Source organism: Apium graveolens, chromosome 4 (assembly GCF_009905375.1).
Source record: "Apium graveolens cultivar Ventura chromosome 4, ASM990537v1, whole genome shotgun sequence".
NCBI lineage: Eukaryota > Viridiplantae > Streptophyta > Magnoliopsida > Apiales > Apiaceae > Apium > Apium graveolens.
In genome coordinates this window covers 9,949,750-9,963,917 of record NC_133650.1, presented here as the reverse complement: position 1 = coordinate 9,963,917, position 14,168 = coordinate 9,949,750, and the positions used below count along the sequence as shown (strand labels likewise).

At 34.0% G+C, this 14,168-nt stretch overlaps 3 protein-coding genes across 4 annotated transcripts; all 3 read left to right on the top strand.

Annotated features, from left to right (window-relative positions):
• Positions 1-2,294: 2,294 nt before the first annotated feature.
• On the top strand, positions 2,295-6,237 carry LOC141717711 (NAP1-related protein 2-like). Of its 2 annotated transcripts, none has more exons than XM_074519885.1 (10): positions 2,295-2,548; positions 3,206-3,328; positions 3,447-3,497; positions 3,729-3,800; positions 4,026-4,139; positions 4,228-4,292; positions 4,511-4,571; positions 4,663-4,719; positions 4,827-4,871; positions 5,933-6,237. In XM_074519885.1, exons 1-10 carry the CDS (start codon positions 2,426-2,428, stop codon positions 5,972-5,974), a joined length of 753 nt encoding a protein of 250 aa, XP_074375986.1. In that variant the 5' UTR covers positions 2,295-2,425; the 3' UTR covers positions 5,975-6,237. The 2 variants fall into 2 exon arrangements, with proteins under 2 accessions (XP_074375986.1, XP_074375985.1); XM_074519884.1 differs by having other exon boundaries at positions 5,930-6,237.
• Positions 6,238-6,351: 114 nt separating this feature from the next.
• LOC141717710 (flavonol synthase/flavanone 3-hydroxylase-like) lies at positions 6,352-8,523 on the top strand. Its single transcript, XM_074519883.1, has 3 exons — positions 6,352-7,458; positions 7,649-7,970; positions 8,052-8,523. The coding sequence occupies exons 1-3, from the start codon at positions 7,100-7,102 to the stop codon at positions 8,319-8,321; spliced, it is 951 nt and encodes a 316-aa protein (XP_074375984.1). The 5' UTR covers positions 6,352-7,099; the 3' UTR covers positions 8,322-8,523.
• Positions 8,524-8,953: 430 nt separating this feature from the next.
• Positions 8,954-10,422, top strand: LOC141718304 (flavonol synthase/flavanone 3-hydroxylase-like). Its single transcript, XM_074520687.1, has 3 exons — positions 8,954-9,312; positions 9,750-10,071; positions 10,153-10,422. The coding sequence occupies exons 1-3, from the start codon at positions 8,954-8,956 to the stop codon at positions 10,420-10,422; spliced, it is 951 nt and encodes a 316-aa protein (XP_074376788.1).
• Positions 10,423-14,168: the final 3,746 nt, after the last annotated feature.

The window sequence follows — 14,168 nt, the reverse complement described above, 5'->3', positions numbered from 1 at the left end:
TTATTTTTTGCAAAAGCTTAAAACAGTTTTTTTCCAAAAGTATGGATGAACATACTTTTTCCAACAGCAACTTTTAGACCAAAACGCTTTTCCAAACAGCAGCTTTTAGAATTTACCAAATACCGTTCTGACAGATTTTCAACAAAAAACTGCCGTAACTTTCTGCAACAGCAATATCAAACGGGGCTAAAGTCTAAAATAAAATCAGCTAAGGGCCTTAGGCCCAAGGTCCTCTTGTAATTTACAAATAGCTGATTGCCGATCTCTCTTTCTTGTAATTCACAAATAGCTGATTGCCGATCTCTCTTTTGTTTATAATCCTTTGAGCCTCGTCTATTTGTTGGGCTCCTGCAACACAAGTAGCAGTTATTTCAAGAACCAGGAGTTTGGACTTAAACAACTTTTCAGTTTGCATCTTATTTTCCTTCTTTTTTATTTTTTTTTCAAAAAAACTACTAACATAAAATATAATATCCTTAATTTTTTCAATTTTAATTTAATTTTTATTACGTAGTTAACTGTTTAAAAAGTCCTCAATTTATTAGAATTTTTTTTTATTTATCAACACAATATTTCTAAATAATAAAATGTTAGAAAATCCTCAATTTCCCACAAATGCTCAGGTGCAAGTGTTCAAATAATGAAATGGGATCCGGGTTATATCAACCCATACGAGAACTTGTGATGTATGTCACCCGTAAATTTGTTTACCTCGTCAGTTTTTCCTAAAAATAAAAAAATTTGAATATGTGTTCAACTCACATATTTTCTAAAATAAAATTAGAAAAATGAAAAATATTTTTTTTATTTATAATTAGATATGAGATATGAGAACACTGTGGAAAACAACTTTTAATTATTTTCTAATTAAAAAAACACAAAACACCTTAAACTAACCATGTTCACCAGCACTAGGGGTGTACACAACCCGACCAAACCGATCCAAACCGACCTTATTTCGGCCGATCCAAACCGATTTTTTTCAACCCGATACATATTTGGATTGAAAAAATGTCAACCCGATTTAATTGGGTTGGATACGGGTTTCGATATTTTTAAACCGATCCAATCCAACCCGATTAAAAATATACTTACACGTTAATTTATTAATTTTAACTGAAATATGTTGAGGCCTACTAGATAAGAACATTTATATGTAACTTATAATATCAATCCTCAATATTTAAAGAATATGACACTGTTTTCGTTTATCGAGTTCAATGTTTAAAGAATGTTTAAAGACTAAGTATTGTATTATCACCCTATTTTGGATGTTTAAGCCAAATCTGACATGTATTATTATAATATTTTATTGAACTATTTTCAAGTGTTTTAGACTTTGAGACTTTCTGCTTTATTTTATAATTATTAATATTAGTTTTGAATATTTACTAAATCGATCCAAACCTATCCAAACCAAAGTATTACAAATTGGTTTGGGTTACAAATTTAAATGGTTCGGTTTGGGTTGAAATTTTAAAAACCCGAATTAATTGGGTTGGGTTGATAAATTATCCCAACTCGCCCAATCCGATCCATGTACATCCATAACCAGAACCACACACGTTCACTACCTTTATAGGCAAGATATGCATAATATATTAATATATTATTTTTTATGAATTATACAAGAATACATGAATATTATTAATAGTAATACAATTAATATTATTAATATTAATACATTTGTTTTAAAATAAAGACAAAACAAACTCACATAAAATTTGAAAATTTTATATTAATAAAGTAGTCACAAATAAATTATTAACATAATAATACATAAAATGTGATATATAATACAAATATTGAAAACTATATAAATATAATTAAATAATTTAAAATCAAGTTTTCATAATATAATTTTTGTTCACATTAACATTATTTACAATTGTTCATTGATTATATAAAAAAATTAAATATTCTGAATCGATAAGTGTTCATATATATTTTTTTACTTTTTTGTTTAAATTAATTTGGAACATGTTTTTTAATTTTTCAATAATTTTCTTAAAAATAGAAAAGTGAGAAAATTTTAAAAAAATTGGAAAAAAGAAAACTGTTTTTTTTCTGTAAGTAACTAGCTGCTACTAGGAGTACCGTTTTTTTGACAAACAAAATAAAATGCATTCATTAAAGTACCTGTTTTAATTGAAAAAAACTCATATTTTAAGTTATATGGAAAAAAACAAAAATATATAAAAAACAAAAATAAACTGTATCACTTAAAAGGTGAAGAGGGCAAATTTGTAAAACCACAAAATATTTTATATCCTCTAAAACCCTAACAGCAACCCAATTTACATCCTCTTAAACCCTTCACAAACAACAGTTTCACACCTCTCCCTACCCACAAATACAATTGCTAGATACAATTCAACCAAGAGAAAGCACAATTAAACAACAGCTTATTCAAAGATTGTAAGAGATGGGTGCAGAAGCTGCCAAGAAAGCCAAGGTGGTGGATCAAGAATTTGCAGAGGAGCAAATTGATGCACAACTCCTTCAGAATGTTGAGAAATTGCACGATATTCAAGAGGAGATCGATAAAGTATTAATCTTTTTGAACCCCCTTTTGATTATTTTGGTTTTTAAGTGCACCCAATTTGTTAAAGTTTTAGAATTCAAGATTTTTTTTGCTAATTAGAATTCAAGATTTTTTATTGGTGTTTTACATGTTTTTTGATGCATTAGATGTTTTAGATGTGTGGGTAGGGGGGCGAGAATTCGAATACATGTGGTGGTGATGTTATAATGCATATTTTGAATAGAGATTAATCAATGCCATTTTTTTTTCGGAAATAATCTTGTGATGCCTATGAGCTATATATTAAGTCACTGTTGGTTCTTCATAAAAGTTGTGACGATATCAGAGTTCACTTATGTTTTTAATGACGATTCTTTATATTTTGAAGATGTTATGTTAGTAATAGTTTTTAAGCATTGTAGGATTTGTAAGATATGCTGTAGTAAATATGTGGCTTAATAGGTTGTGGTATAAAGGACATATCTAAACCTTATTATTATGATATAAGTTTTAGTATAGAGTAGGCCTTTGACTGACTTGTTTAACAATGTTACGGACAGGAGAATGTCTTATATTGTAAGTATCAATTGTCAGCTTTTTATTAAGAAGTATTGTTTACTTTTGATTATTATTTAACTAGGTTTATGAAGGTTTACATTATTTTTCTTCTTTTTTCCCCAGATCAATGAAGAAGTTGTTGAGAAGATCCTGGAAATAAACCAGAAGTATAGTGAAGTTCGCAAGCCTATCTATGATAAGAGAGAAGATATCATAAACAGCATTCCTGATTTCTGGTTAACCGCTGTTAGTAACTATCCAAATTAAATTAGTTCCTGTTTACTTCTTCCAACCCCCTCTTCTGTTCCCCAACATAAGTTGTTCTAACATCCAATTGAGTAATGGACCTTCTCTTTTTATGCAGTTTATGAGTCATCCTCATCTTTGTGAACTGTTGAATGAAGAAGACCAAAAGGTTCGCTTAATATCATTCTCTTTTAGTTTATAGAAGGACACAAAGCTGTACATTTGATTCATTCAACTATCATTATATTATTTCTTCCATTTCTTTTCCTCTTACCAGTTTCTAATAAGTTTATGAGATGATCTCAGACCATGAAATGTTCTTAGTTATCTATTAAGTATATGCTGAAATGACTTTCTTTTACTTCTAAGTAGAGTTTACAATTCTTTTTATTCATGTTAGATCTTCAAGTATCTGAGTTCCCTTGAGGTGGAAGAATTCAAAGATGTGCAATCAGGCTACTCTATTTCATTTGTAAGTCTTCAATTCTATCAAATACCGCATTCAGCTTCTTTTTTTCATTCACCAAAAATACAAATACATGTTCATGAATATTCCCTCTGTTCCGTACAAGCATATATTGTTCTTAATACATTCATGAAAAATGGAGGAAGTATGTCATATTTGCTAAAAATATTTCTTGTGTAGAATGTTTCTATTTGACTCGTGTATTAATTCTCATTGCTCTTGTTAATGAAGAACTTCAATTCCAATCCATTTTTTGAAGACTCAAAGCTCACAAAGTCTTTTACATTCCTCGATGAAGGAGTAACAAAAGTAATTGCTACAAATATCAAGTGGAAAGATGGCAAGGTAGGTTTCTCTCTTTGTAGCTTGGGTTGATTTCATCTCTGTATAATGGCCTACCTTTACTAATACAGCTAATATTTAAATCTTTTAGGGGCTTCCCAATGGAGTTGCTAATGACAAAAAAGGGAACAAAAGACCTCATGAAGAAAATGAAAGGTTGCTTTGACCCCCCCCCGCGGCCTAAGTAGCTCATTTTGCACGAGTACAAGAGTTTACTATGATTCGGCAGTATTATGATATTTATTTTGTCATCACAATTTTTCTTACATACATTAGGTTTTTATCTCATGTAAATCCTGTGGCACTAGTTTGGTAGCATGACCTTTATTTTTTTTGTTGCTTTAACTATTTTTTCTCTCTTTTCTTAAATACAGTTTTTTTAGCTGGTTCAGTGAAACACATCAGGAAGATGATATTGATGAGGTTGATGATGAGGTTAGATTCAAATGTGCCACCGAAACTTATTATGTTTTTTTTAAAGATTCTAAATTGAAACAGATGACAAAATTAATAACTTTTGATGCAGATTGCTGATGCTATCAAGGATGATTTATGGCCCAATCCGCTAATTTACTTTAATAATGTAAGCTACTTTTACTTGGTTGTATATTCTTCTTTATTCTATCATAATTATTAGAATTTCAGTCTTCAGCTTTTGTCGCCTTATAGCCTTTTTACTCTTCTTTACAGGAGACTGATGAGGTGGACTTTGAGGGGGATGCAAATGATCAAGAGGTACTATCTTGTTTTGGAGATATAAATGCCTGAATATGATTTCTTGAGTCTAAACATCTTTGATGTTGTTACTCTGATTTTTTTCTATAGTTCAGTCTATAACTATGATGCAACTCATGCAAGTCTTGCGCTAATCATATAGTGTTTCACTTTAAGTATTTCTATATATCGTTATAATAATATATATACCCTTATTTATATCTATATAAATGACGATGGACATATTTGATATTGCAATGTTGTAGAGGAGTTGGGAAGAATGATCCCTGCTCTAGAAAAAGACTTTGTAGGCTTCATGGCGAACCTAACACTTATGGACTATATTAAGATTCTATTGTTTGTAATTTCATCATTTTTGAATGAGAATCTACCTTGCGAAGGCAATGTTAGGCTCTTGATTATTTGAAACCATATTTTAAAGGACAATCTTTATATGTAATAACTGCTCCCATTTTTGCCTGTCTAGCAAGATAAAAATTTACAGTAGGGAAAGTAAATCTTGTTTATACGCACCCTTTTCTCCCCCTATTTAAATATTTAAAGCAAAGCAACAATGTGGAGGACACGTAGATAAAAGTAGATGTAAGAAACTTTTGCAAATGAAGTGGGTTGTTTTATTTCCTACCTTTCTTTGGTTGTCAACCTACAATTATTGGGCATTATTTAACCATTATAGAAAGTATCTAAGAGTGCTAGAAAGGTAGAAGGATGATTAAATTCCTAGGTACCAGAAGGTGAAAAGGGTTTATTATTTATTTAGCTAAAAAAGAAAGAAAAGGATGGTTTATTTCATTTCTTGTCAGTTCTACGAGCAAATTTTACTTACAAGTGATAATGTTTTGTCGTATTTTCTATTTAAGTTATTTGAAGGAGGAAAGGATAAATTGCACTAGAGGTTATTAAAACAGTAGTTTACTCTTTAATTATTTGATTTACAGAATTATCATTTGAAGAGTGAGCAGTATGCTGACGTTTTGTAATTATGCTTTCTATCAATACTTGGTCTTGCCAAGGTTTGTTACCACTGACATAATTTCTAAATCAAGAATTTCTTTTAGCAGGAAGATGGAAGTGATAATGGCAATGACGAAGATGATGTTTAAGGGGACGATGGAGGTGAGAAAGATGAAGGCAGTTGAGTGTCTCAACACATTTCAGTTGGAAATTTCTAGATTTCACTTCCTTTAGTAACCATTTTTGTGAAGTAGTTTCTAATGACAACAATAGAATTTGGTTAGAGAGCAAGGATAACCGTGTAACCGTTACAATGATGTTTGACTCTCCTCCCCTACAACCAGAGGTTGCTAAATGATATTCACATACTAAAGGTCGAAATATTACTTATACAGATTACTTGATTGTTTGATGTTACAGAATCATAATTTTTCTTACTAGCTTCTGGACTGTAGAACTATCTTAGAAAAATCTGAAGGTCGAGTTTATCAAATCATAATTCTGAAGCTCAAAATTTGTTTGAAGTTTGCTCAAGTTTTCTTTTTCTTTTTTTCTTTTAAAATTAAAAAGGATTATGGTTTTGTTTGGTTACCTGTTTTGTCGATTTAACTTGCATTCGGTTACATATGCTTGTTTTTTGCAAAACCTTTTAAAAAATTCGTATTTTGGCAAATATCTGCAATTGTTTTTATATAAAAATCGTATTTTCGGAAGAACAACTTCAATGAATACCATGCAATTTAATCAACAGCGGTCCATTATTGGATCTCATAGCCGTTTGATTAAATTGCGTCCTAATCACTTTGGTTTTGTCGTTTATGTTATTTTGATTCAAGTAATAGCGTCTTAGTCATCTTGGTTTTGTCATTTGGGTAATTTGGTTGACTTGGATTCTGATTGATAACCAATAATGTGTTTAAGAAAGCTGGTGTAGGTTGACAAAGGATTCTCAGTTGAACGTATTTTATTGTTGTTGAACAATGTTTTTTAATTGTTTGATGTGTACTTGTGAAGCTGTAATCTTTAGGAGTATGATGCTGTGAGCTTAAACAAATATATTATAAGACTATTTCAGCAATGATAGTGATCCATGTCTTCCGGATGCCGTCTCGAGCAAATGTATATTATTATCTAGAGCAATAATAATGTAATCTTCATTGTCTCTAAGCTGATCAGCTTAAATAGTTAGATGGAGATGCTTGATGGGATTCGGTCTGCATCTATGATTTGATCAAGAGATCAAGAGCTGCAAGATAACTCTCATAGTTCAGAAAATGTCAAACCCTGATGTTATTCCCACAGTTGATCTCTCTCCTTTCTTTACAACTGGTGATGATGAGGGTAAGAAAAATGCTAAAGATTTGATACATCAGGCTTGTTCCACATATGGGTTTTTTCGGGTTGTCAGCCATGGGGTGCCACTTGAACTCATGACTCGAGCCATGAAAGTTTCCAAGACATTTTTCGAGTTTCCTGACGAGGAGAAGCTCAAGTCTAGTCCTGTATCAGGGTCACCTCTTCCTGCTGGATACAACAAGCAACCTGCGCATTTGGCTGACAAGAACGAATATCTGATGATGTTTCCTCCTAAATCTACTTTCAATGCACTCCCCACCAATCCCTCTGAGTTCAAGTAAGTCTGTAAATTTTCACAATTCTCACCTCATATGAGAGAGTTTATAAACCTAGAGATAAATGAGTATATCAGAACTGCAATTTTTATTTATTGCTTGTCATGCTTCTATGCTCCTCGAAAGTTTACAATAGGACCCTCTCTCGGTTCGTGACTAATAATTTCTGATACCTTTTGTATGCGTTGGCAGGGAAGTAGATGAAGATTTGTTTAGCAGTTTTGTAAATACAGCTCAGCTGTTGGAGACCATTGTAGCTGAATGTCTAGGCCTTCCTCCAACTTTCCTCCAGAAATTCAACGATGATAGAAACTGGGATCTTATGGTAGCTTTGCACTACTTCCAGGCAACTGATATTGAGAACATTGGTAACTCTGAGCACGAAGACGAGAATATCATTACAATTCTGCTCCAAGACGAAGTTGGGGGCCTAGAAGTTCGAAAAGATGATGAATGGATTCCGGTTACTCCCATAGAAGGCACATTAATTGTCAACAGAGGTGACATTGTTCAGGTAAATTTTTACATGGACTCTTTCAAATTTTGATAGATTTTTCCTTTTCCCTCTATAAATGTGGAGACTTGTTATTTGCAGGTTCTCAGCAATGACAAATACAAGAGTGCTACACATAGAGTTGTCAGAACAAAAGGGAGAGACCGGTACTCATATGCATTTTTCTATAATTTGGAAGCAGAAAAATGGGTTGAGCCATTGCCGGAGTTTAGTACATCAATTGGAGAGTCACCAAAGTATAAACGGTTTGTGTACAAGGATTACCAAGCTTTGAGGATGAGGAACAAAACTCACCCTCCATCCAGGTCTGAAGATGTCATCAACATTACACATTATTCAGTTCCAAACTGAAATTTTTCGAGTTTTAGTTCAGCAAAGTACTTTCCGTGATTACGAGTATGCTGTTCAAAAACACATACTGTTATAGCATGAAGTGAAGAACAAAGAAGTTTCAGTTCAGGCGTGTGAGTCAATTTATCAGTGAAATTATGTTGTTCTTTGACATACTGTACTCATATTTGCCAAATCAAAATGTATTATCAAATTTAAATTAAAACCCAAAATATGTAACAAATTAAACTTTAAGATCATATACAGTTTCTTTATTAAATCTCACACGCCGTCTAAAACTCATACAGTTCTCTCTTGAATATTAGACTCATACGGTTCTCTATTGAATCTTGTCCTGCTTATATTTTACATGTAAATACTATGTTAGAAAACATCGCAACATGACAAGTACAAAGTACAAAGACAAAAATATTTCAATTGTTATCTACTGAAAAAGTACAGATCATCACAGTTGAGCATTTGGAGTATACCTATTGTACTTGAGGAGCGAGCACCAATCTATGGCCAATCACCAAATATCATTGATCCATTATTTAGTCTGGGAAATGCCGTCATAGGTATTTTATAACTGTCATTCTGATAATCTTTGGTTATAAAACCCTGATCAGACCACAACTCTTGTGTCGAGCAACATGTCAAACTCGAATGCTATTCCCACAGTTGATCTCTCTCCATTCTTCACAATAGGAGACGACGAGGGTATGAAAAAGGCTAAAGATTTGATTCACCAAGCTTGTTCCACGTACGGATTTTTTCAAGTTGTGAACCACGGGGTGCCACTTGAACTCATGAATAGGGCGATGCAAGTCTCCAAGACATTTTTCGAGTTCCCTGATGAGGAGAAGCTCAAGTCTAGTCCTGCATCAGGGGCACCTCTTCCTGCTGGATACAGCAAGCAACATGAGCACTCGGATGACAACAACGAGTACTTGTTAATGTTCCCCCCAGGATCCAATTTCAATGTGCTCCCTAGTAATCCACCTGAGTTTAAGTAAGTCTAAATATTTTAAAACATAAGTTAAGTTTTCCATATGGATTATATTAGGATTCCTCTTGTATACCTAGTTAATCTTCGTTTGGCTCAAAAGCATTACCCTTTAGTATTAGCTTCATATCGATACTGTTTAGATTTTATTCAGTACCAAATGTGAGTTTCTCTTCGTTTTTAAGCTGAATTTATGGGAAGTACACAAGTATTAGAAATAAAATGTTTGTTATGCGCATTAGTAGTACCATGTGATGAGTTTGCATCAAAATGAGATATCTGTAATGATGTAAGTGCTGGAAGTAGTCTATTGTCCTAGTACATTAAAAGGACAATTTTAATGAGAGATTTCTGCATTTAAATTGTTGTATTATTTATTTTTGTTTATGTTGTAGAAACAATTTTTATAAGGACAACCTACGAAATGTTGTGTAAATTGGTAGGAACGGAGCTGAAGAATTGTTTAGTAGCTTTGTAAAGACCGGTCAGCTTTTGGAGGCCATTGTAGCTGAATGTTTAGGCCTGCCTTCAAATTTCCTTCAGAAATTCAACGATGACAGAAACTGGGACTTTATGGTGGCTTTGCGCTACTTCCTGGCAACTGACAGTGACAACAATGGTCTATCCGAGCATGAAGATGGAAATATAATCACACTGGTGCTCCAGGACGATGTTGGTGGCCTAGAAGTTCGAAAAAACAGAGAATGGATTCCTGTTACTCCCACAGAAGGCACACTAATTGTCAACTTAGGTGATGTTGTGCAAGTAAGTACTCATACCAACACTTTCATTAGTTTTCCTTCCTTTTCTTGTGGTCTTAAACTAAGGAAATTTTGATATCTGCAGGTTTTGAGCAATGACAAGTATAAGAGTGCTACACACAGAGTAGTCACAACAAAAGGGCGAAAACGTTACTCGTATGCATTTTTCTATAATCTGCAAGGAGATAAATGGGTAGAGCCATTGCCAGAGTTCACTAGAGCAATCGGAGAGTTGCCGAAGTATAGAAAATTCTTGTACAAGGACTATCAAGCTCTGAGAATCAGAAACAAGACTCACCCTCCATCAAGACCTGAAGATGTCATCCACATTACACACTATTCAATCCCAACTTGATATCTTTGTAATTTCTTCATTTGTAGCAATAAGTCAAATCATTGATTAATTTATGTTCTTATCTGTCTGTACTCATTTTGCCAACACCACAAAACTAATAGCTTTGAGTAATAAATTCGAAAATCAGAGAGCTTGTGGTATATTAACCCCGTAGCAGCATTAGATAAGTTCTCAGCTTTCAAAAGACTACACTTTAATTCAAATATATTTAAAGATTTTGAAGAAGTGGCCTTTAGTGATGGATCTTGGAGTTTAGCTGAGCTTAGAGGTGGCGTTTGGAGTTATATTTTTCTAAAGTTTCTTACATATTATGCATGCTCAGGTCCTGCAACTAGAGCTGGCCAAGTGTGCGGTCCGTGCGTGCCGGGCCGGGCCGCACACGGGTTGAACACTCGGTAAGTGAACACTGAACCGGACCGCTGAATTACGAATCGGGCTCGGGCCGGGTTTGAACCGTGATTACAGGATTCGTAACCGGACCGTAAGAATTCACGAACCGGGCCGTGCGGGTTGAATCACGAACCGGGCCGTGCGGGTTGAGCCGTGTGCACCGGGCTGGTATTAAAGCTCATTTTTAGTTTGGAGATAATTACTAAAACAGTTCAAGTACTCTATTTCCTTGCTGTTTGATCTAGATTTGTGATTTCTGAAGTTGTTGAAGTGACTGTTAAGTGAATTCTAGTTGCACTTAGCTCGTTTCCAGTAGATTTAGTTGTTTTACTGTATCCATAGTAGAAAATCATAAATGAATTAGTTGTAGCTTATATACCTGGTAGATTTAGTGTACTGTGGATTTAGTGAATTGGAGGAAGATGGAAGTTACAGAGATTTGTTGTCAAGTTCAACTATGAGCACCAAGTGTTTGATAAATTCTCAGAATGAAAGAAGAAAGAAGATGTTGTGCGGGCCGGCTCGGGCTGTGCGGGCTGGCTTGTCGTGCGGCTCGTGCGGGCTCGTGCGGTCCCGGGTTCTAAAATTGGTATTCGTGTTCGGTTCACCTGAATTACCGAGCTGTGCGGGTTTGAACCGGCCCGGTTCGGTCCGAATTTTTTACGGTTTCGGTACGAACCGGTCCCGAATGAGCGGTTCAAACCCGCCCATTTGGCCAGCTCTACCTGCAACCAGATGTGGCCACATGTGCGGGTCGTGCAGTCCGGGCCGGGTTGGTAATTGTAACCGGAAAAAACAAACACTGAACCGACACTTAAATCGAGCAAATCGGGCCGGACTGTGCTTGAACTTACAGAAGGTAATTCGAATTCGTCACTGAGCTTATGTGCATGCCAGGCAGGTCACGGGTTGGCCGGTTGAAAGGCACGCGGGCCACGGGTTGGCGGGTTGAAGGGTTGTTCTGCTCGTATTCTTTGTTTCCAGCTTCAACACTCATTCAAATATTATATTAGTAATTACTTCTCTCTCTGTCACAACACATCTCAACTGAACATTAAATAATTTTCATATGTAAAATAATGTTTTTGTTATGTGTATTATATCGTTAAAATTGTAATCAATTAATTTTATTATTTCAAGTTTTTGGTTAAAAAAAGTACGGTACATCTATAAATTTTATTAATTTAAAAAAATTACAAATGATGTGAGAGGACTCTTCTCTAAAAAAAGGGAACAAACAGCATCAAACATTAAAAAATTACAAATCAAATAATATTAAAACATTAAAAAAAACTACATTAAATATTTGTTCTAGAGTTGTTGTTCGCTAGTTGAGATTCCCGATTCGGATGAAGTATCCATTGTCATCCATGGTTCGTCGTCATCGTCGGAGTCTTCTTTTCTTCCTTGTTGTCTTTTATCGGCTTGATCCCAATCTTTTTTACAAACTAAAATCTTTACAACGTCTGACGCAAGACTGGATCTCTTCTCGTCTAACACTTTCCTGTCTGCACTAAAAGCGGACTCGAACGCAATTGTAGAAGCCAGGACAACTAAAATATCCTTTGCAATTTTTGCTAAAACCGGAAATGGTAACTCATGATTCTTCCACCATGTTAGTATATCAAAATCATCATTTAACTCATTACTATATGAAAAAAATTCGTTAACCATACTAGTGGCAGAAGAAGGTACGGGAGATGACTCGGAAATTCTACATTTTTGTTTTTTGGTTAGTATAGATGAAATGGTACTACTAAACCTACTAGAAGTATTACTACTCTTTGGTGATATAGTCCTTTGAGTTTTTGGAGCATACATATCTATAAGACGAAACAACAAATTTAAACAATTAGTTACGTATAAAACATGATTATATGAAACTCCTAACACTGCACAATAATGTTCTAACATATTTTCTAAACCTTCCTTCCTAACACCGGGATCAAGAAGACATGCAATACCATATATATAAGGAAATTCGGTAAAGTATTCGATCCATTTAATTTTCATATCCTTAATAATATCACTAAAACTATCATTTTCTTCGTATTCCTTTAAAGTAGTAACAATACTAACACATTCAATGATACAATGGTGTACATTTGATTCATAAACATAAGAAAAAACTTTAGTAGCATGCGCAAAACAGTAAAGTATGTCACGTACAGTAGATGCTAATTCCCAATCTTCCTCGGTAATAATTCCTCCTTCGTATTGGTGAATTGGATCGTCGTTATATAAGATGGTAATAATGGGTTTATATTTAATTGCTTCAACAAGTAATTTATACGTCGAACTCCATCTTGTAGGACAATCGATACCCCATTTTTTCGGCCTTAGTCCATTTTCTTTACACAATTTCTTGTACCTGGACCTATATTTTACCCGCCAAACGTAGATACTTAATTACCTTCCTAATAGGTTCTAATAAATTAATTATTTGTGAAATTCCTACTTGAGCCGTTAAGTTAACTATGTGAGCACAACATCTAATGTGTAAAAATACTCCATCTAAAACTAAAGGAATTTCAGTCCTAGTATAATTAATACATTTGTTATTATTAGCAGCATTATCTAAGGAAATTGTGAATACCTTGTTAAACAAATTAAATTCCTTAATATTATCTAAAATTCTAGACATAATATTATAGTCGGTGTGTGATTCGTCCATAACTTCAAATGCAATAATTCATTTTTGTAACATGTAATCGACACTAATCCAATGAACGGTAACATATATATTAGCAGCATTATCTAAGGAAATTGTGAATACCTTGTTAAACAAATTAAATTCCTTAATATTATCTAAAATTCTAGACATAATATTATAGTCGGTGTGTGATTCGTCCATAACTTCAAATGCAATAATTCAGTTTTTGTAACATGTAATCGACACTAATCCAATGAACGGTAACACATATATAAGGCTCACCTTGACTCGAACTCCAACAATCACTAGTAAACGAAACCATACCATCAAATTCTCGAAAAAATTCAATTAATTGTGCTCTAGCGCAATGATATTGTGTTATTGTGTGCCGTTTTAGTGTGTTTCTAGGAATTTTTCTAAATACCGGATTTATCGTACTTTTCATCATATATTCTAAATTATCACTCTCACCGTGAGAAAATGGTAACTCGTCTAGTGTAACAAAAGTAGCAAAACTTTTTATCATTCTATCTCTACTATAGGAAAAAGGCATACCTCCGCCTCCCAGTTGATGTCATAAAACCACCGAGTTGTGATTGTTGTGGACCTCTTCGTGCTTCTCCGCTTTCGTGACTCGCCTTCGTAATAGAGTGAATATTCTCCAAACGCCGACTTAGTGTTCCCGTGCCGGTCCCTCGAGCGT